The 23,460-nt window shown below is 43.6% G+C and overlaps 1 protein-coding gene across 1 annotated transcript; it reads right to left on the bottom strand.

Moving 5' to 3' along the window:
* Positions 1 to 637: 637 nt before the first annotated feature.
* Positions 638 to 14,192, bottom strand: LOC147900967 (uncharacterized). Its single transcript, XM_087376406.1, has 7 exons — positions 13,984 to 14,192; positions 7,582 to 7,762; positions 3,435 to 3,707; positions 2,428 to 2,518; positions 2,193 to 2,300; positions 1,707 to 1,908; positions 638 to 1,607 (listed from the first exon to the last, which is right to left on the bottom strand). The coding sequence occupies exons 1-7, from the start codon at positions 14,190 to 14,192 to the stop codon at positions 638 to 640; spliced, it is 2,034 nt and encodes a 677-aa protein (XP_087232532.1).
* Positions 14,193 to 23,460: the final 9,268 nt, after the last annotated feature.

The raw sequence follows: 23,460 nt of genomic DNA, 5'->3' as shown, positions 1-23,460 counted from the left end.
AGGCAATGAAAGTGCATTCACTCTCCCTAATCGCATTCACTCTCCCTACTATTAATTAATCACTCTCCCTCGCCCCCCCCCCTTTTCAGGCTCAATTAACCTAATTTATCGCTCTTAAGTAATTCGCCGCTTCCTCTCCCTCTGCTCAGCCCTTAGCTCTCCCCTGTCCCGCGTCTCCTCTTGCCTCATCTCCCCTCTGCTCCTCTGATCAGCTCAATCCTCACCTCTTCCTCTCCCTCCACTCCACCGCTCAACCATCCAATCTCCCTCCACCCTCTCCCTCCCCTTAGCCCTCCCCTCCCCCTCTCCCTCAGCCCACCTGTCTCCCTCCCCCTCTCTCTATATGCTCACCCGTCCATCCTCCCTCTCCCTCCCCCTCTCTCCCCCCACTCTACCTCCCCCCAACCCCCCTCCTCATATACTCATTGAGGGCAGCACATCGAAGCTTCTCCAATCAAACCTTCTTGATTTTCCCTTAACGCTATTTCGCCGTTGGCTTACGTTAATTGATTAACTTAAATCTACCTTACTTTAATCAGACATTGCCCTCCCCCCCGACAGCCGTGAGATAAATTAATTAATGGGGCTTTTTCTAGACAGGGGGGCCCTATTTACACAGAGGCAACAAAAGTGCATTTTATTGAGAAACGGCATGGGATAGCTTGAGGAGCCAGAGGGCCATCCAAGAGGCTGATTCAGCATCTCCTTGGGCCAAGAAATGCGCGACCTTCGTGTCGACGGCAGAAGCCAAGCTAGAGAACGCAGCGTCGACGTGAGTAAAGAAGCCTTCGACAGCCAGCTGTACCAAGGCCCTCACGGCACGGTCGGAATCCGAAAGATTCGGCAAATCTTTTCCAAGGATGGGAAGATTCGTGGGATTCTCAGGATTCAAAAGATTCTGAGGGTTCAAAAGATTCTCGGGAATTGGAAGATTCGAGGTGGGAATCTTGGGATTCTCATCAACTTCATCATCTTCATCGTCGTCATCTTCTTTTTGAGGAGTACTCCCGATTTCTGTTTCTGTTTCTGTTTCTGTTTCTGTTTCTGCTTCAGCTTCCATGTCTTGCCTCTCCATCTCCTCCCCCACCTGCTCCATCATGCTCGCCATTGCCTTGTACATGGCCCTTTGAAGAATGCTCGAAGCATGTCCCGGTACCCCTGCCATTTCCACCAGTTTTCCTGCCTTCTTCTTCATCCCCTCCCTTTCTCTTTCATCTTCTATCTTCTCCATGTTTATCAGCAGCTCCGAGACCGACCATTCCCCCTTGGAGGTTATTGCATCGGTCGTGCCGTGATCATTTGAGAAGCCTTCGTCCTTTTCCGACTCCGTTTGTGCAGGTTTGATGTCCGTACGTGATGCCATCTCGTTAAGCGCTAGCTTCTCGATTTGCAAATGCACAGCTGGACTGTAGTAGAGCGGGGGCTCAAACGCGTGATTCCTTTGAAGAAAGATGAAGCTGTTGCTTGAAACAATGTATGCAGGCTTCTCCCTAAAAGCAGATCTCTCTTGCTTGATTGCATTAGACACGACTTCAACGAGCACTTCCTCGATGCCACGTGTGCGCTGCCGTTTTTCGAGGTCCTCTTTTATGAGTTCACGGCCCATCCTGCCGGATCACACAAGAAGTTTAGGCATGGTAATTGTGAACAAAGTTAAATCGCTCGACAAAATATCTGAACGTTGAATTGTACGACGTAAAGACAACCGATTTGAATCTGCTGAGGTAGCGACTCCACGAAGAATCAGTGGTTCCAACGGAAGGAGCAACTTTGGAGCTGAACGCAGAATCCACTTCTCGATATGTGTTCCAGAAAACTTTGACTGAAAACTTATAAAAAACTGCTTGCTCTCTCCAGGTACTATACTTCCGAAGTCAGGCACAATATGGAAACAACGCTCTCTAGGACCTGCCGAATTCTTTGATGTTATTTGAAAAAGACTAAATATACGCACTAATTCTTCTTTGATGTTATTTGATGATATTTGAAAAAGACTAGTTGTACGCACTAATTCTTCTTTGTTATTGAAAAAGACTTGCTCTTCGCATTTTTCTGCGCTTCTCGACACAATTTCTCCTACTTGAAAGCTTATGTAGATGAAGTTGAACTCGGAATTTCTACTTAATCAGTTTTACGAGTGTATATGGAAACCCGAACTTTGGCTACGGGAAAGATATTTCTTAAATGCGCACCCTTTCTTGTAGTTTCTGTGGTTGTATCTGCAGGTAGTTGCTCCCACCTGTAATAAAGACTAGTGGAGCCTGTATTGCTCAACGTCACTGTGGAGCTTACGAGATCTCCTGTTTATTATACAGTGCACATGAGAACATCACATTGAAGTTTACGGAAATCCCATTATTAAATATGTATTCTCAGGCGCTTTATTCGCACAAAGTCAAATTGCTATATTGTGATTATTATCTGCACCTGTTCTTCCAGTAAAGAACATTCTCGCATTACTCAATTCTGCTTTAGGCCCACCAGCATTGGAGGAAGCTGACCTCGTTTCCTCCTCATTCTGTGAAAGTATTTGTATATTATTTTCCAAAATGGACTACATCAGAAAGGAGAAATATTTACACAGCTGATATATGATAAGATCATAGAGTACCTCCCCATGCGGCACACGTCTTGTATATTTCAAAAATGTAGCAGTATGTTTCTTATGCAATGGTAAAGTTGTTGGTAAACTATTAGTTTTCAGTGATCCAAGTCCTTTGCTTCCTAAGTTAATGAACAGGATAAACTTACCTCTATAGTCTTGATAAATGAGATTTCTGGTATTGAGTTTGATGGATTCTGAAAATATACCACTTCAGAGGCACTCTCTTCAAAATGTTCTTTCATTTCAATTGCATCGTTTGTCGATATTTTTCTCCCAATCACCTGTTTGTTACATGATTTATTAAACAATCTACTTTCACAACTTAACACTGTAGTGAATGTCTGTGGGTGTACATTTCTGAAAATATAGGCACATGCGTGAGTATAGTATTTTCACAAACTGCAAATTTTCTAAGATATAAGTCTTCAAACAATATCTCACGGTGGCATTCATGCTTGCATCAACGACATGTGCTAACGATATTACTTCAGATAGGTCCCACATAAAGAGACAACCTTAACCAGTTTGTTGGTCTGACTCACTCAGATTCCTACTGGGGTAGCTAAACAAAAGTGAGAAAATATTCCATAATTCAATATTCAGAAAGCCAGTGCAAGTGTCGACAGATGCAGAGTCACAAAGAAGTCCATGTATAAAAGCTCTATGCAGAAAGGCAGTCCTTTGACGAACAATTAGTGCAATTATCCATGCACCTCATCTCCTGTAAAGACCTTCACAGTAGATAGATGTAAATTTCCTTTACTATGTTGTCCGATACCTCTTCATCTCTGATTCCAAATCAATATTTCACAAGCAATCGATCAATCACCTCGAAACCATCAAAATCTGGCTTGTGTGTGGTCACTTTAGAAAGCTTTTTTTCGCACTTTTCCATAAACCGCTCATAGGCTTGCAATGTACATTGGCGTACGACCCTTTTGGAAGCTGAATTTTTTGATACAGCCACACTCAGATTTGCTTTCTCAGGATGTCCAATTTGCTCAATGTCTTTTTTATCTCCTCTTAAATAACGGATTGGTGTAGAATACAAGTCTCCAATCCGAGGCTCAACTGTCCAGTGCTCCCGCAGACTCATCTCCCACTGATACAATGGACAAATCAACAGCAGGCCGACGACATCAGCTCAAAAGTGGACTGAATAATAATGCTAATCTACTCTTTACACTTTTTTGTAATTGTAGATCCTGATTTGTGATGTGTATACCTTGGTGCATACGTATGAAGGTTACCAATATGCATCATTGCACCAGTACATCCAACCAAAATGTAAAGACATATCATCATGTCACACGCTTGAAATGGGTATGTAATAGAAGCAAGCGTGAAATAGCTGCATTTGCTACTGCAATTTCAGAATGAAAAGGAAATAGTTTAGGAGCATAAACAAGCAGGATCAAACACTGGAGTGATACGAATCTGTTGTGTATTTCACCTTCGGTGCAGGTTGTGTATAATGCATTTCAAGTTTTTGGGATCAACCATGAGGCTTTGGAGACTAGCGATAGGGAACATTGAAAATGACGAAAGGACACGGAGGGTATCAACATGTTACACTGGTGACTGGAATTGATAGCCTTTTTATGGCTTTGATAGCCTTTTTATGGCTGTCAAAACTGCCTAATGGCTCTAGAACGAGGGTAGCTCAAGACAATACATTACCTCCAAACCAATATATTTTTGCACAAATTTTTTTCGGAGCTAAATACACTCCCACCCCTAGAAACTCCTTATACTGGTGTTAGAAGCTGAGGAGAAAAAGCCTTTAGTATGAGTTCCTTACCATGTTAAGAGAATAGAAAACCTTCATCTTGCAGGCAACCTTGATAAATGATGAGTAGGAAACTCCCATGAATAATAACCAGCAATCATCATATAAGCACTGCCTTTGGCATCGATCCAAGCTTGTTAGATATCAATGCTCCACTCTCATGTAACTACGCGGGAACCGGCTAACTCTACTTGTAAGCCCCCCATATGAGGAGAAGGCATTTGAGTAGCTCGGTTATCTGGTAGGTCCTGGTTTGGACACCAGATGGGGGCCATGTGTGGCCTGATGGCTGGACGGCTTCAGATAGAGTTGGCACACTGCCAACTAGGCTACATGCAAGTGCGGGAAGGCATCCCATGACTGACCGCACTGAGGGTAGACGGAGCATTTCCCGGGGCAGTCCACTCTCGGGTTGCGGGGCCTGTTTGGAGTCCCAGATGATCCCGGATGGCTCTGGGCCGAACGAAAACCGTAGGTAAGTTGCTCTATTTTGTGTCACGATTCTATCGTGTGGTCGGTGGCCTATTTCAGGACCGACCCCCAGTTGATGCCTACTTTCTGCAAAATGGGTTCAGGAGGAGCCCATCTTATGCAAATTTGTATATCTACAGAGAGGGAGGCAGGTGTATGATCGTGGTCCTTTATGTGGACGATCTTGTCATAACAGGGAACCATGAAGAGAAGATCTTGCAGACAAAGAAGTTGCTAGGAAGAGAGTTTGAAATGACAGATCTCGGACTGATGCATTTCTGTTTGGGGATTGAAGTTTGGCAAGAGCCAAAACAGATCTTCATTTCACAGCTGAAATATGCTGGAGAGATACTGAAGGCATTTGGCATGGCTAAGTGCAAGACAGTTGGCACCCCTATGGAGGTTGACGTGAAGCTCTCAAACGAGGATTCATCACCACTGGTGGACGAAGCGAAGTACAGAAGGCTTGTGGGCAGCTTGATTTACTTGTGCAACACGCGGTCGGACATCAACTTTGCGACTAGTGTACTAAGCAGGTTTTCCAATAAGCCCTGGGAGAACCATTGGAGGGCAGGGATGCGGGTCCTGAAATACATCAAAGACACACTTGATTATGACATCACCTATACCAAGGGCAACATCTTGACCGGATTCTATGACTCGGATTGGACAGGAGACGTGGACAGCAGGAGATCAGTGACAGGTTATTGTTTCTCACTTGGATCTGGAGCTATGTCATGGGTCAGCAAGAAGCAACCCACAGTTGCTCTTTCTTCTACCGAAGCTGAGTACAAATCAGCATGCTTTGCTTCTTGCGAGGCAGTATGGTTGAGGAGGATTTTAGGGGACATGGGTGCAGCGCAGAACAAGCCAACGCAATTATCATGTGACAATCAAAGTTGCATGGCGATTGCAAAGAACCATGTGTTCCACGCTCGCACAAAACACATTGAGATTCAATATCACTTTGTATGCGAGCTCATCATGGATGGAGAGGTCGACTTGGTGTACTGTCCGACTACAGAGAATGCTGCGAACATCTTCACGAAGGCTCTTGGAAGAGACTTGCTGAAGAGGCATCTTCATCGACTTGGCATTGGGCCGAAAAAGTAAGTTCACTTGCGGGTGGACATTGAGGGGGGGTGTTAGATATCAATGTTCCACTCTCGTATAACTATGCGGGAACCAGCTAACTCTACTTGTAAGCCCCCCATATGAGGAGAAGGCATTTGAGTAGCTCGGTTATCCGGTAGGTATTGGTTTGGACATCAGATGGGAGCCATGTGTGGCCTGATGGCTGGACGGCTTCAGATAGAGTTGACATACTGCTAACTAGGCTACATGCAAGTGTGGGAAGGCATCCCATGACTGACCGCACTGAGGGTAGACAGAGCATTTCCCGAGGCAGTCCACTCTCGGGTTGCGGGGCCCGTTTCGAGCCCCAGATGATCCCGGATGGCTCTGGGCCGAATGGATAACGTAGGTTAGTTGCTCTATTTTGTGTGCCACGATTCTATCGTGTGGTCGGTGGCCTATTTCAGGACTGACCCCCAGTCGGTCGTTTTGGGCGGACTGGGTCGGTCACCCAATTGAGTCTAACCGACTACGACTGGTGGCTATATAAGAGCAAGCCCGTGAAGCCCATTTCATCACTGGCTACAGCAATCCTAATTCCTTACATCCAGCCTCCATCCTCTACTGTTTCTAGCACGCCATCGAAGCTCCTCACACAAGAGCGCACGGCTAGGAGGCAGCGCCATCTATTGTATCAGTTTTACAGTAATCAAATTTTTGATTCTCCATACTATTTGCTTTTCTCTCTTGCATACGAGATCCTGTTATCTGTTGAGCACAGACGTTGTATTGTTTTCTTACAAAGCTAGCTTATAGTGCAAAGATTGGTTGCTTCATTGAGACACATCTAAGACAAGGGAACTGTCTTCTCTGTGTTCAATCACTAGTTGTGAACTGTCTGATTTGTATTGGAGAATAGGTTGAGATGATGTTTATATGTAAGGATCACAAACAATATTTCAACTGATGTATCAACAATCAATATGAAATGCGATGACACATGGTACTACCCAGTCATTATTTTATTTTAACAATCAGTGTTCTATGCTTTCTTGAGGTAGAAAGCTTCACTCATTGCAGAATCATAACATAATGGACACAGATTAAATTATTCTTGCATTCTCTTCTTTTTGGTTTGGTCTCTTATAATGAGTTGAGGCAAGTTGATTTGATTCTAGATGAACAAATGGGGCAAGAGCTGTCAGCCTATCTCTTTGTACCATTAAAAAAGTTATCTCAACATCCCATTAAGAAAAGACAATGCTTGGCTGTCTTTTGGAAGATGGACTTCATCGAATGCTATGGTGCTATTTGTGTATGGCCTCCCATCTCTATTCTATGGTAGCTAGATTTGATGATGTGTAATGCCATTTACAGCAGATGCGGACATGCTCATGAAGATGCACGGCACATTTGGACGGACTGCAGTTTTTTCTGGACTAGCCTAGGAGCACTTAGACATGTTCTTATTTCTTTTATGAACTGCACAAAGCTGCAATGAATGGTACTGTATTTAAGAAAATTCATGCAACACTAAGTTTCTGGAAGCTTTTCAGTACACCAAAGCAAAGTGTCAAAATTAAGTTGTTGCACTTAACTTTTGCACGACAAAAATATAAAATTAGAGTCCACATTTTCATACCACTTGCTCGCCACTATGACGATCTTCAACTGATCTAGCATGCTCAAGAAGCTCTGCATTTTCCACGTGTTTTCGGTATAAATGAGAGGTCTCCATAAGTAATTCATCATCTGTTTTTTTGCATTGCTGTTTTACCTTTCCCTTGGACTGCAGATGATCTGAACATGCTCTTGCATGACGTCTGCCAGGAATTACCTTGATAAGTACGCATTAGCCCCAATATACCCCATGATCTTCTCCCTTGAAATTCAGATAATAATGATACTTTCCTTTGACAAGAATCACAGCACTGAACAAGATGTAGAAGAGCGTAAATCTCTGAGAATAAATTCAAAGCACAATGATTATCCAAAACAAAGGCTCCCAAGCAAGAAGCGACCTATCAACAAATCTCTTATGTAGGGCATGAATAACTTTAAGCATTTCAACAAGCTCAATGTTGCAGACGTGATCAAACAAGTTTGGTACGTTATCTTGGTCTATGAGAAAACCTATATAACAATTCTGAAGCCAACCCTTGTAATATTAATTATCCACAGAACTGATAATACCAAAGATCTTTTAAAGAAGTTGAAAAAAAGATATTGACAATTCCAGCATAAATGCAATCAGTGGTGGCCATAAAGCAATTGAAAGAAAGGTAAGGATATTGCTTGAAACAAGCATAGCTAATGTCCTTCACGTCAAATGCATGCTATAACGACAATCAATGTTGGCCACATAGCAAAGGTAAGGTCATTGTTTGAAACAAGCATAGCTAATTTCCTCCACTTAAAATGCATGACATAATGATAAGTGCACAGAACGGGAAGATGGCAAGGCTATGCTGCATATGTTTTGATTTTTCTTGTCATAATCTCTCATTTGACATTCTTCATTTTGGGAAAGCGAAGAGTCAAGAAGTTAAATAAATGGAAGGGAGGATCCAGGAATTATAAGGGATCCAAAAGCAACTGTTGTTTCCTAATGAGCTGGCAAAAAATGGGAATGTACAAGCGCCTAAAACTTAGACCAATCTACGTCACTACAGTTCTCTTCTTAGATAGCACTCGTGTGCATGGTCAGTGCCTAGGCTAAAATATCTAGGGAAGAGTGTCAAAGAATAGAGTCATCTCCCTATATGTAAGTCCCAAATGAGAGACGTTGGGAGAGACAACTGGAACAAATTAGAGAGGGCTGACACATGGGTAGCATCCTGGGCTGCCAGCTTTTTCTTTTTTCCTCCAGCACCTTCGCGGCAAGCTCTCCTCACAATCACTCATACACACTCACACACACTCACTCACACTCACTCACAGCACTCATGATGCAGTTAGGGTGGTATTCCCCTCCAAATATTTTCCAATTAGCCAAGCATTATATCAGCACCGCCAACAACGCCTGGCACGCCACCCTGCACAACACGTTAGTCATGCGCCAAGAGAAATGTCATGTTCGTAGAGGTTTGATGTCGAACTCTGGTGTCCTTGGAAGTTCCATGACTGTGATTGAAGTCATACAGAGCTTGCAAGTCATCAGGTGATTGGCATAAGTCGAGGTGAATGAGATTAAAGCCCTGCGCCATTGTCAATGAAGACTTATTGTATGGGCATGGCAGCCTACAAGTGTCCACATAACTTGCAACACACATTAGGTGTCCATTGATACTTGAGCCCAAGACCTCCCGAAGAGAGGCGAGGGTTTTAGTCACTTGGGCTACAAGCTCAAGGACATATGAGTTGCCATCTATGCAGCAGTGTTGGCTGCCAGACGCGCAGAGGTATTGCTGGTCATATGGGCAGCATGTAACAGCCAGCCACATGGGCTGAATGACCACGGTAGGGGGCAGATTTGACAGGGCTGAAGATCCCTTTATAAGATCTGGACGGGCCAGCAGCAGACCCAACAAGGGGCTGTCCTGGGGTTAGAGGTTCAAATGGTCCAGGTTGGCCAGAGGCCTGACCAGATTGAGGTCAGGTTGGCCATCTAGGTTCGCCCTCCTACAGAGCCAGTCAGCCCTGGTTAGCAGGCCAGGCACCAGCCTATAGGAGGGGTTCCTATGGGTCTTTGTGATGCATTCCCTCCTCGGTCGCCACCAAAGTCCTTGATGGAAGGGCATGCCGCACGTGGAGAGTGCAGCACTTAAGCAGTATGCAGACCTACCCTTGGTACTAGAACTGAGCTGCAGTTGGCTGCAGGTCAGAGGTACATAAGGGGACACTTGTACTAAGATCTGTCCTATTTGGTGCATGACATACACATTATTTTTGGCTGTCTACTTGGTTGTATACTCTCTGAACTTGCATGTGCATACATATCAATTGTGTGTGCATGTTTGATGAGATCGTGATGAGTGTTAGCTGATCTTTGGGAACAGTATGCCGCAGGGGTTAGGGCAGGCAAAGTAAGCCTCAATGATTTTGACATGGTATCAGAAGATCTATGTCAAGAATCTACTACGACAATTTAAGCTGGAGAGCTTTGCTAAAGTGACTCATTCAGCAAAGGTGTGTCAATGTCAAGTGTGAGGTTGAGTAGGAGTTTGAATTGTCCAGCTAGTACTTCCATTGAGTTTCTTCAGGTATGGCTTCACATATGGCCATTTTCAATTTTGGGGAGAATGGAAACTAGATGGGAGTAATCAGCTGATCTAGGCGGTGAAGATACAAAACCATCTGATGGCACGAATACATGGAAGTTGACAATAGGCAGGGGTGTTGAAGACTATGGGATCAATGGATGCCACGGGTAAAGTCATGTGGCCTGTGAACCCAGCTGACGTGGAAGAATGGGAGGAAAAGTGTCGTCCATGTTCATTGGGACTAACTCAAACAGAGTGACCCCACATGTTCAGCTTTGAGAGAGAATCTTTGAAGCATGGACGATCCTCAGATAATGTATGGAACAAAGGATAGGGATTTACCATGAGATGGAGGAGTTTCCTTGCATCAGCACCTGATTAAGGTTTTAGTTAATAAGAGATCAACTAGTGGTGGTTGGTGAAAAAGGTGGACACTAGTCTGTGAGCTATGCTTGTGCTTAATATGCTACTTGAGAGCTTTGTAACTGCCATTACTGCGCCAGAGAGGTCTAAGCCAATACATTTAAGAAGTTGGAACCATTGCTGTTGGCAGAAGAAGCACGGGAGAAGTACAAGGGATCTGGTGACGAGAAGTCCTTTACTGCTTCGGAGTTTGGACAAAAGGGGAGGGTAAAGGCAAGGGCAAGCTCAAGAAGAAGGATGGTTCTACTAGTGGAACAGAAAGAAGAAAAAGTACTACTCTGAGGCTTGCCTAGACATTTTGAGATAGCAAGAAGAGGAGGGCTAATCTCAGGAAAGAGGGTGAGAGTCAATTGATGCACATGTTGTATCAGAAGAAAATTTCTTAGTCGTTACAGCCAGGGTGTGACCATGCTCATGTGGAGTGGGCCACAGATCTACGTTCTTTTGTGAGGTTCAAGGACAGCAGGAGTTGCTGAGTTGATAGAGCTGAGGACATGGCTGTCATCACCAAGAAAGATGAGGATGACTTAGGACTGTCAGGAATATTAGCAAAATCGACTCGAGCATTAGGTCAGAGTTACACAAAAGTGCAGATTGGATGTATGCTTCAAAGGAGGTACCTTGCTTGCTATTATGGCAAAGCAACATCAAAAAGAGGAACCAAGGCATGCATTCTCTCTGTCCTTGATTGGTGATTCCAGAAATTTTCTTTGGGCACTCTGGTTGTCTTTAAGATCTCAAATGTTTGGAGAATGGAGGGTGGACAATCAAAGGGGGAAGCTTCATTTGCAGTGGGATTCAATATGATGTCTAAGGAGTTTGGTGATGAAGTCTCCAAGGGTGATGAGTTACTGACAGAGGAAGTCAATTGGGAAGCAATTTCATGAGGCCCAGTTGAAAAGACTGGATGATGGTGGGTGACCAATTGAAGACTGAGTGAGAGATTTGAGACTGCACAAAGATGAGAGTTTGCATGTAGACTTTGGATGCAGCCAACAGTCTGCCAAGATGGCAGCCCACAATGCTGCCACGTTGCAGCCCACATGTTCATCAGATCTTCCCACAGGCAATCCCTCTTACTGCCAATATGTCAGCCCGCTCAAGCCACAAATATCTCACCCCGATGTCCAAATGGGGGCCTACGGTCCTACACCCACCTGAGAGCTCACACCGCAGGAACAAGATGAAGGCATTCTCGAATATCGTGTCCAATCACCCACACCTCTTGCTCCTCCAGATACTGCTCCGCAATGTCTATGAGCCCTTTGAGCCAACCAGGATCACAAGCATCACGGCACCCACTGGAATCATGAAGATGCCCAGTAACACCATCCTATGCATCCAATGGATCACCACCAGCTGTCCCCTTCATGAATTGGAACAACCTGGATCCTGCCAGGGATCAAGTACCAAGGGTCTGTTTCAACCGATTAGTCGTCCCATACCATTGTGAACTCCGTCCAACACATTTGTAAAGGAAATCCCGGTGGCTGACCTAGATGGTCAATGCTCACCCCAAACAGCTCAACCCGATCACACCACCTAGTCCATTTGACCCCTAACCCCAGGCAGCTTGTACAGCCCCTGCTCGAGTCTGTTGGGGGCCCATCCAGGCCCTATAAAGGGCCCTTCAGCCCTGCCAAATCTGCCCTATACCATGGTCCATCCAACCCATGTGGCCTTACATGCTGAGGCAATATTTCCGACCTGGAGCTTGGTGCCAGATAAAGTTGGATACACTCCAAGGTTTCTGGAGAACAGATCCAGTCGAATTGATTAGCAGGCCAGTTGCCAGATTCAGGAGGGGAAGTGGGCACAGCCCTCTTCTGTAAATAGGGCTCCTATAGGCCTTTGTGAGGCATTCCCCCAGCAGCCATTGAAGGCATATGATAGGTGGGAAATGCAGCACTTGGTGTAGCATATGAGTCCTTCTAGATCTGAGCAGCAGTTGGCTGCAGGTGTAAGGTACATGATGGGAAACTTTCGTGATCTGTCTTATTGATAATTTGTACAGTAATTTTGGCTGTTCACTTGGCTGTATACTGTTGACACCCTGGGAAGTGGTATGTCTTCTTTTCAACAAGGCATTGGTCAAGATTGAACTCTTTTTATCGACAAATGTGTATAGTACTGCAAAAAATCAGTAGTGATTTTTTTATATAATGCCCATGTTCCACTACAGGCGTTTGGCTAGGCAAGCAGGCCTCGATTATATGCTGACAAAGGGATGTCAAAAGTGTATGGAAGCAGTATGGATCAATAATAAACAGATCCACATAACCCTTCCACACCTGCATAAAAATGCGATTAGTGTGTGTGGAGAGACAATGATGATGATGAGGACTTGAACGCCATAGCATTATGCAGTACTCCCCATAGGCAATACTCACTATGATGATGAACCTTCTTACATCAAAGCACACCCACAAAATCCATCCGACAGATACTGAACCCACCAAAATCTCAATCACAAACAACCACCTGCCCCCATATGGGGGTGGCAGAAGGTTAGGTGTGGATGACAAGCTTTTTAACGTTGCAGCACAAACTAGGGACCTGAGAAGATGCATCTGAGGGTGTCTAACGTTTCTCCATCGCCCACAATAACCATTCTGCCTCCTTACATCTAGGCTTCAAAATAGTGGCCTGGGCTTTGAAAAGACCATAAATACAAAAACTTCAACAAGACATTCTCGTATGGATGGGAGCCAGAACTGCATGGATAATCTACTCATAATGAGCAGTTATATTGAGCTGGGAAAGCCTTAGCAGGTGGGTTAGAGGCCCAGAACACGTGGAAGGTCTAGAAGTTTCCAAAAGCAGGAATCTGGATACGTGGACTTAGCAGACGCTTGAATAGACATCTAATTTTGCTATAGCAGAGACACACAAACAAGGTCTATGTTACTTAAGGTTATCATGATTGAAAATCTCTAAAAAGGCTCGAAATATAAGTCGTAAAAGGTCTATCTAAGGACATCTAAATTGATCCTCTCGGTGTCCCACCCCAAGGACACGCGTGTATTCATCGGGCCTTTGGAAAGGATATAAGAAAAACACCGTTTGGATAACTGCTTATATGAGAATGCATTATTACCCGGATGTCCTCTTTTGGCGATGCTGCTTATTGGCTTTAAACAACTCAACAAATCCTATCGTACATTGGAAGACTGGAATTCTGATAGCTTTCATAAAACTAAACGAGAACGGTGGAACCTTGGACGTCGATGTTTTGAATTGTAAGCAGCAATCAATTTGTCTCTTTTACTCTGTTATGATTGTGATGATAATTGCAATGGCTAGAAGACCCATTAACCCTTGAATGTGACATTTTAGAAAATGCATTCTGTAGATTTCCACGACCGGAATTTCGAAACATTGATGATTGGAATTTCGGAGCACTGATGATTTGCACGTACGCGAGGGCATGTTGCTCTCGGCTGTCCTGTAGGCGCTGAAATATGTGGCGACGTGATGTTTGGGTGGGAAGTCGCTGATCCTTCGGAGCAGATTCAAAGGAGGCCGGTGGAGGGTGAGGAGGGGAAGGATCGGGGAGGGATGGGGGATGGGGAAGGAGGGAGGATTTGAAGGACCAGGCATTCATCCTGCAAGGCTTCGTGGTGGCCATGATGGGCGTTGTGGAAGACCAACAAGACGGTGTTATATAGTCTCCTTCTTCTTCATGCATTTTGGAGGTTGGATCTAACCGTGGCTAAATCCAACCTTTGCCCCAGTTCCCGCTTATTTTGAGAAACGGTAGGCTTTCGTAACGTTTTGCTTCCTTTCATGAAGTGAAAATTAGGAATTCTCTTATTTTCATATGAATTTTTATGATTGGTCTAAGTTGCACTTACTACCTTCCGGGTCTTTGAAACTCTGTATGCAGTCTAAACTCTGCTACTCTTGGATCGTGAACACTGGCGGTTTGTGTCTCCAGACAATATTCCTAAGCTTGTTGTTTCCATTCCTAAGCAGAAATTCGAATTCAAGAAATAGAGTTTGCTGTAGTCTCAGTTTACGCCTCCAATGGCTCCCCTCACCGAGTCAACCTGTGGGAGCACCTGAGGAGTGTTGTAGCTGGCAAACAGGTTATTCTCATGGCCAGAGACAAGGCTCCGGGACCGGATGGTATGCCTGTTGAATTCATTCAGGTTTACTAGGACACTTGCAAAGAGCAATTGTTGAGACTAATTAGATAGTGCTACAACAAGGGGAAGCTCCCGAGCAATGTCAACACTGGGGTTATTTAAGGGTTGCAATAGGCTCAAACCTAACCAATGGAGACCGCTCTCCCTTCTAAATACAACTTATAAGATTATTGCCAAAGCAATGGCAAATATAATCAAATTTATCTTAGCCAAGTTGATCGAGTCCAAGCAATTCGGATTTGTGGCAGGAAGGAATATCCATGAAGCGGCCCTCAATGCTTTAATAGCTGTGGACTATGCTTTGAGCCAAAACGAGAAGATAGTTATACTCAATCTTGATTTGGAAAAAGCATACGACAGGGTAAGCTGGGATTTTATAATTCGTACTATGCAGTCACTTGGATTTGGCAAGGGCTTTTCCGGATTGGTGAGGATGCTATTCCATAATGCGTGGGCTAGAGTCTCCATAAATGGATAACACTACCAAAAATTTGCTCTAGTAAGATCCATAAGGTAGGGATGCCCTCTAGCACCCTTATTGTTTGCCATTGTCACATAACCTTTGCTTGTTCATATTAACATATATTTGAATAGTGGCTCAATTAGGGGGCTGAGGATGCCTAATAATTCATATTTCTGCTCCTAGTTTTTTGTTGACAACAATACTAGCTTTCTGGTTGGAGAAGAAGAGAACATTGGCAGGGTTTTGGAGAGTTTTCTGCTCTATCTAACTCAAAAATCAATCAGGGGAAGATGACTGCCCTTTGGCTCGGATGGGACGACCCTCCGAAGTGGACACAGAATTTTCAATTCACTTGGATTCCAAAGAGTTTCATTCCATTCTAGCTCATGGCCTCAATCGGCAATGCCACAAAGAAGTTCTTGGCTGCTCGGTTATTGCAACAACATAATCAGACACCCCTGATACATGTAAGGGATACAGTGGCCCACACTAAGCCCTTCAGCATTTTCTAACTCTGAAAAACAAAGGTGGTCTGAAAACTAGCATCATCTAGCTGACCCATTGAAATAAGACTCTTGGTCAGCTTAGGCACATGTCTCACATTTTTTAAAACAAATGCGGACCCATCTGCAAAAGAAAACTTTATGTCACGTGCTCCCACTATGTCATAGGCATAGTTATTTCCAAGAAGCATAGAACCTGTCTTTCCACTATCATACGTGGAGAACCATTCTCTATGGGGTGTAACATGGAATGAAGCAATAGAATCCAAAATCCAATCTTGGGAATATCATCATTTGAAGTGGTAAGCAACTCTGCAAGTAGACTATACATGAAGAGAATGTCATTGTCACTATCATCATTGACTGCTTTGATCTCATCGATCTTCACTTTTCCTTTGTCCTCCCTAGGACTCTCTTCCTTCTTATTTGCACCCCAATTTGCATTTTTTTCATATCTTTTTTCTCCCTTTTTACCTTGTAGCAATCCTTTTTCATGTGGCCCTTCTTGCCATAGTGGTAACACTCAATGTTCCGAGCCTTGGATTTGCTACGAGACTTCCCTCTTTCTTGGGACTTCCCCCTAAACTGTGATCTACCCCTTTGCACATTTAAGGCTGCATCCTGATTGCTGCCATCCATAGACTTCCATCTAATCTCCTCGGCCAACAAGCTACCCACAACATCGTTAAACTTCAGTACTCCACCAGGTGCAGAGTTACTGACAGCTGTACAGAGGTATCCCATGAGGATGGCAATGAGCATAAGAGGAATATTGCCTTTGTCTCCATGTCAAAATTCAGCTTCTGAGCCTGAAGTTGGCTGAAAATAATATTGAATTCATTTAAGGGAGAAGCAATGGAGACTCCTTCCTTCAACTGCAACTCAAACAACCTCTTCATTGAGGTAAAGTTTATTAGAGGCAGTTTTCTTCTCATAAGTGGCACATAATTTCTTCCACCAATCTTCCTTAGTCTTCTCATCTACTACTATGAAATAAACTGACTCTGCAAGTTGAAGTCTAATTGTAGACTTTGCTAATGCATCGAACTCATTCCAATCCTTTGCAGACATAGCTGCAGGCATAGTTGCAACTCTTCCAGGGGTTTAATGTCCTTTTGAATAAGCACATCCCTTATTTATTCTTTCCACATAGAAAAGCTTGTCCCATCAAACTTTATAATGTTGAAAAACTTCTTTTTCAGACATGGAAGAGGATGCCATGATGCAAATAAACCAAAATCCCAAATGCTAGTGCCTGCAAGAGAGAAATCACACCAAGTACCAGGTGCACCCAAATATGTTTGCCACAATGGAGGGCAATATCACAAAAACTCAAAGATCAAAGCATCAAAAAATGCATCTGACTCATGTACATATACTATGCATCCATATGAGCAAATCTAGCCCAAAAGAAAATGTCAACTTCCAATGACAAAACAATGGCAAACCCAATGCCAATAAGAGAAAAGGCCTCAAGCATAAACACCATCCATGGGCATATGCATCAACAATATCTCATCCAAGAGAGCATAGCACGACTAGTGCAACCACTACAATAAGTCATAGCTGTTTGTCAGTAGAAAATAGCATCTGTGTGCTAAAATCCATCAATATAGCATCCCACAAGGCAATCTGGGCTGATTAGCGCATCCAACAAGGATCGCAATGCATCCAAATGGCCTGTAAAGCATCCATTGCAACCCAATGCACACCATGAATGAGAGCATATGGTTCAACATGCAAAAAAGTGATCTACATAAGGTAGATCCAAAAAATAACAGCCCCACGGCAATGACCACTAGTGAAAATAGAACCTGAGATGCCTCAAAACATGGGTGTCACTGCATAATCGGACTTAGCAAGGCAATCTGCAAATACCTCTTTTTTGCTAGAACTCTGAAATCCCAAATGATGGATGCGAAACGGGGAGTCAACCCTTGCAGTTTACCAGCAATTAAAAAACCTTAGGTAACTTAGACCTTAGCCAAAATGCCACGTGTCACCTGAGTGAAAAATTGAAGAATACTTCAACAGAGACATAGATCGACGACATAGAGCATCAGAATTCTAGAAATCCTTCACCAAATCACCCCAAAATTAGCAGGCAATCGTTCTGGCTCGTCTCCGATCCACTAAAACAGACAGAACGGAAAATGGTGGTTTGTAGGAGTGTATCCAAACCACGGGTGTCCAGAGCTTATAGGAGATCAAAGAATGCGAAATGATTGCTTCTAGCGGGTTTTTCTTGCTCCTGCTACTTCTCTCGCGCTTCTCGGAAGCTAGATGGAGGCCTGGAAGAGCTTTGGAAGTGGTAGCTATGGACTCAAGCTCACGGTTCACAAAAATAGCGTCAGGAGAAGGACTTATGAAATAGCTTCAAAATGCCCTCAAAGTCTCCAAAAATGCTCACAAAATGAGCTAAGTTGGTCCAAAATATAGACCAGCAACACCCACGAGGTTCACATAGGGAAAAAATGGCCACCAGAAGGGAAATCCGTCTTTCCTACTCAAAAAACATTTCTTTGCTTCCAAAACCACCTATGGGCTTGGAAAACCACTCCAAGACCTTCCAAAACCACTCAGAGATCTTTTCAGGTTTCTGCAAGGTGAGAGGAGGAGAGCACACAAGAGAGAGTGGACACTCGTTTTGGTGGGTACAGAACACCCTAATCCTCTATGTCATCCATATATATATATGTGTGTGTGTTTGAGTATTGTACACAATTGGGGCTAAGGCATAGTGGCCTTTAGCCCCCCACACAACACACCTTGAGATTTGTTGCATTTGCTACACATTGTGTAGCCATTTTATACTATGTTAGTCACTAAAGTATTGCAGTGTGTCAAAAGCGTACAAAATTTGTTGTTTGTGCTTTTTCCTTAATGTATGTTGTTTTATTGAGCATGCCTGTTGCTTGTGACATTACTACGATCATTTTACAAGGCTCTATGCCTCTGATGTTGGTCTATAACACTTTGCCAGTAGTCTAAATACGATTGTGCCTGAAGGGCTGAGAAAGACAATTGTAGGCAAAGGGAGATCCCTTCCTATAGTTGGAGATGCAGAGAGGTAGACTACTTTGTTCTCCCTCTCCCTGTTTGATAGGTATTCTTGGAGATATGGCTCACAATGCACAAATAGATAAAGAGCTTTGCCAGCAAAGAAACCTATGGCTGTAGGGAGGCTGGACTGATAAGAAAGTTAGACTTGAAGGCAATGAATGGTGGGCATAGAGCCAACGCTAGTTCTTGGTTTTATTTTGGCCAAAACTATCATAACTCTTTGTGCATTATAAGTCGTCTTGCTCAAATATCTATTTGTGCATGGCGAGTGCTTGCAGCCCTAGTAGCCCCATAGAAAAAGTGCTTTATATATTATGGCTGCTTGCCAATAGGAAGGCAAGGATGAAGAAGTGAAGGCGTAAGGTGAGCATGAAAAGGAGAGGGGAGAAGGCTCAAACATCAAGGATGCAATAGGGAGAGGCTCCAAATGGAGGGAAGGAAATACATGGTAGGGAACCAAGTCGATGCATAGGGAAAATGAAGGGGAGATAGAGGATGGATGAAGCTCTAATTGGAGTTCTCATTCTCAAAGAGAGTCAAGAACGAGGAAGGTAGCTCCGATTGGAGGCATCTCCCTGAAAGAGAAGATAAGAGTCAATAGAGGAGGAAGATAGCTCCAACTCTTTTGTCAAGGACATAGAGCTAAGAGAGAGCTAATAGTTTAAGGAGGCACATGAAACTAGATAGGACGACAAAAGCAATGGTGGAGCTAAAGACTTTTTGACCTAGTGATGAAGTGTGACATCAAATCTTGGTATGGCAATGATAATAAAGGAATAAGTTTGGTGTTAAAGAAATCAACTCCTTTTCTATTAACTAGCACTATTGCACCACCAAATCTCCTTGCTAAAGCATTGAAACCTAGTGATCCTTATCAAGCCCACCTACCTCAACCATAACCTAATTGAGTCAATGACACATGAAATGCCATAAATTTATTTTAGCTAGTCAAATAACTTAAAATGGACTAACAGTTGAGGTCCACACTTGAAAGCCATAATAACGAGATTATATATGAAGGAAAGGAATGCATGTATCATATTTGTGAAAGAGAGTTATGATCTAGCATAATACATGGAATTTCATGTGTGTTTATTTGTAGGCATAGCATGGTAGGAGACAATTGACACACTATAGGAAATGGTCACATCATGTAATAATTGGCACATAATAGGTGTTACGATCATGCATAATATGGATCATGAAACTCTTACTTAAACAATTGGTCTCAAATCTTCTCTTGCGAATTTATGTTGCGACAACACAAAAGATAGAATCATACGTGTGCGTGTGCATAATATCAAATTTGTAATTGTGGAATGATTGAAGTAGCTTATATTTGTATTTTATCATGGTGTAAGGAAAAAGTTATAATACTTTAAGTGGAAATGATAAATAATCCATTTTGTGCATTTTTTATATGAATTTAGTGTGGGGAATTATAAGCAAGAAATATAGAAAAGGGTCCACTATAAAGAAAACCGATAGAACAGTAAATCCTTTGTCACTTGGGATCACTATTGTAATAAGGAATGCACAATGTCATGTGGCCAAAAGTATCAAACCTATGAAAACAACCAAGTTTTCACATCTTGTATCTTTCAATTGCCAAATCAAATGGCATCATCTCATATATCAAATCAAATGGCAAGGTGTGATTTACATGAATATCATGTTTCTTGCACCATTTAATAAAGTTATATTCATGAACATAAGCATGGACAAAGTCATTTCTCCATCACCCATTTTCTCCCCCCAAAAAATAATAACATTGTAGTGAGTATGCATTTTATATTGTAAGTGCATGAGCTAATTGTTACAACGAAGGACAAAATGGACCAAATTTAACCATATAAAAAATATAAAAGTAGATGAACAGATAATGCATGAATCTAAATTCCAAACACTTGCAAAAACATCCCCTTCCCCCCTCTTTTTCCTACTTGAACACTTTTCCCCTTGGTGTAACAATATTGTGCTTGCACATCCATTCCCAAGTTAGTGTTATCTCTATTTGGAACCCACATTCCTCCAATTTACTTACTTATTTTTTATAAATCGCTTCATTGAAGATGTGTCCTCACTACTATTCAAGGAGATTGTCACTCATTGGGCTTTCCCCTCTCCACAATGTGGTGCTTTTCGTCCCTCTCACTTGTTTTGCTTGCTCTCCTCCAAGATTCTAAACTTTACTTTTGATAGATATAAGGGTTCCAATCTCCTTCAAAATGAGGGCAACCCCTAATTTCATTGTATTGATTTTTGTACTTTGCTATTTAGGGGCTTACTTCTTTGGCAACTCAAGGCATAAAGATTAATTGAAGGAAAATGAGTGCAACCTGGAGATAGTATGTAAATGGAGAATGCCTTTTAGAAGATAAATGGTAAATTAGTCTTGTAATACTTAAGGAACCTAGATGTCTTGTAATACCTAAGGAAGCTAGTTGGGCTATTTATTGAGTTATTAACAAGTTCTCAACTTTGAGGAGCCTAAATGATGCCATGTTTACGATAGAGGAAGTCTGGATTTGGATCCCTAACAATCCTTTCCAATTTCAAGAAGTGAACTAGTTTGAGGCATGAACAAGAAACCATTTTTTGCAATGCAAGAATTTCATAATGAGATATTGTTTTCCTATTTTGAGTACAGAGTTCTCATATTTAAAAGCTAGAAAGGCATACACGAAATGTACGTCTTCCCATTGTCATCACTAAGCAAGTTTCCATGACTAACATTAGGACCATTAGAAACATTTAAATATTTGATTAGCTTTGTAATAAGTAGTCTCTACCTATTTTCTAGCTTCATAGGAACCATGGTATCTATTGTAAATGTTGGATGAGCACGATTTTAATTCATCCAATAGACAAGTATGTTTGTTTCTCTTGTGTTCTATGGAGTCCTTCAAGAGTTTTCTTACTCTAAATGTTGGATGAGCATGACTTTAATTCTTCTAAGAGATGAGTATGTTTGTTCCTCTTGCGTTGGATCTACCGAGTCCTCAAAGAGTTCCTTACTTTGCAGACAAGATTGTTGGTAGTGTGGATTGTGTTACTATTTATGTGGGACTTTGGATTGTTTTACTATGTAATTGTAGAACATTCAAAGGTTCATTCACAATAAATAACCCCAGGTTTTAAAAAGTGAATCATCCGCACAAACTTAGTTAATCTTCCGTAATGAGCACACAAAAAATCTACAATATGCAAACTTTCAAATGAATGATGCTTGGATGAATTTTTTGTATACTAGAGCAACTATATAGTGTGGTGGTTTCCTTTAGAAGTGCAATCTAGAGGTCTTTATTACACGTGCAATCTAGAGGGAGAAGCTTCTTGCAAAGCCTTGAAGCAACATCTTGAGTGAGTGAGTGTGTGTGTGTTCCTTTCCATTTTTATTCGAAATGTATGGAGATGTGAACAATCGAGAAAACTGATCTGGTTGTGAAGGCACAATGCAAAGGTGTGAAGAGGAATGAGGCCACGTGGAGGGAGGGTGCCAGCGTGGAAGGGTTCCGACCGCCGGGAAGCCCTTGGTCGTTAGAAAAGTGGGCAGACAGTTGGAAGGCTTTCCCTCTCCTCTCTCCTCTCTCTTCGGTTTCTCTCTCTGAACCAGCTGCCGTTGTTTGCATCTTCTGCCTCCATTTTGCGAGCTCAGCCTCCCTCGAGTCCCTGCAACCCCATCCTCCTCGCCGGTTTCTTTGACCCCTGGAACAATCGACCACCCTCAACCTTCTGCTTGCATTTCCTGCTCCTTTGTCCCGCTCGTCTTTTTCCGTTTTCGTCACGTCCCGCATGTTGGCCACGTCGGCGGTGGGGGAAGAGGGGGAGCTGAGGGGCGGCTGGCTAGCTGCTACAAATCCAGCAGCAAGTATAATTACAGCAGCATGCAAAGACTCGAACGTGGAGGCGGAAGCAGTGGATGCTGGCATCGGGCGGAAGCTACGCTCAACATGAGTGACTAGCAACTGCAGGGCAACAAATTCCATCGTAGCAGGTCTCCATGAAGCTTGCAGGAGGTAGCGAGCGCGTCCGGGGTCGGCGCGACTATTCGGGAACTTGGTGGTGGAAAAAGCGGCGAGTCGTGCGAAGATTGCTGTGGAGCAGATATGGGCAGGTGGCGAAGAGCTGATCATGGGGGGGCAAGGCTAGAAGGGCGGGGAGGGGGAGGGGGAGGGGAAGGCGAGGTGGGAGGCGGGGAAGGGGGGGGGGGGAGCGGGAGGGGATGGAGGAGGGGCAAAGCGGGGGGGGGGGGGGGGGGGGGAGGGGTGGAGAGAAGACGAGAGTGATTGGCGTGTAAAGAAAGGGGGAGGGGAGGAGGGGAGGAGGGGAAGAGGGGAAGGCGGCGGAGTGAGGGGGAGGGTTGGAGAGATTGGTGGGTAAGGAAGGAGGAGGAGGAGGAGGAGGAGGAAAGGGTGGCGGGAAGAGGCAGAGGAAGAAGAAGAAGATGAAGAGATGAACAAGAAGAAGCGTGGCGAGGAGGTAAGCTCTGCGATGGGGCTGGCTTGGTGGGCAATCTACTGTGTTGTGTTCTGTGAGAGAGAGAGAGTGTGTATATGTGGGTGACTTGCCTCTTTTGCCCTCCTTCAACCTCGCAGCTCCACCGCCCTAAAACCCCTCCCCTTCATCATCATCATCATCATCATAAACCCTTCTCTCCCCTGCCCCCCTTCCTCTCTTTCTCCCTTAAACCCTCGCCTCCAAACTGCCTCCTTTCCA

This window comes from Dipteris shenzhenensis, chromosome 6, assembly GCF_047967505.1.
Source record: "Dipteris shenzhenensis isolate YYH24624 ecotype China chromosome 6, Dip_SZ_1.0, whole genome shotgun sequence".
NCBI lineage: Eukaryota > Viridiplantae > Streptophyta > Polypodiopsida > Gleicheniales > Dipteridaceae > Dipteris > Dipteris shenzhenensis.
Note: the sequence above shows the minus strand (reverse complement) of the source record. Positions and strands in the feature narration are given on the sequence as shown.

Excerpts from the sequence above, each read along its gene's own strand:
- LOC147900967 (XM_087376406.1), bottom strand. The coding sequence starts at position 14,192 with ATGGCCACCACGAAGCCTTGCAGGATGAATGCCTGGTCCTTCAAATCC. Across the intron at positions 3,708-7,581 it reads GTCATAGTGGCGAGCAAGTG|TGGGAGATGAGTCTGCGGGA; the intron begins GTATGAAAATGT and ends CCATTGTATCAG. Across the intron at positions 1,909-2,192 it reads CACAGAAACTACAAGAAAGG|GTCCTAGAGAGCGTTGTTTC; the intron begins GTGCGCATTTAA and ends AGAATTCGGCAG.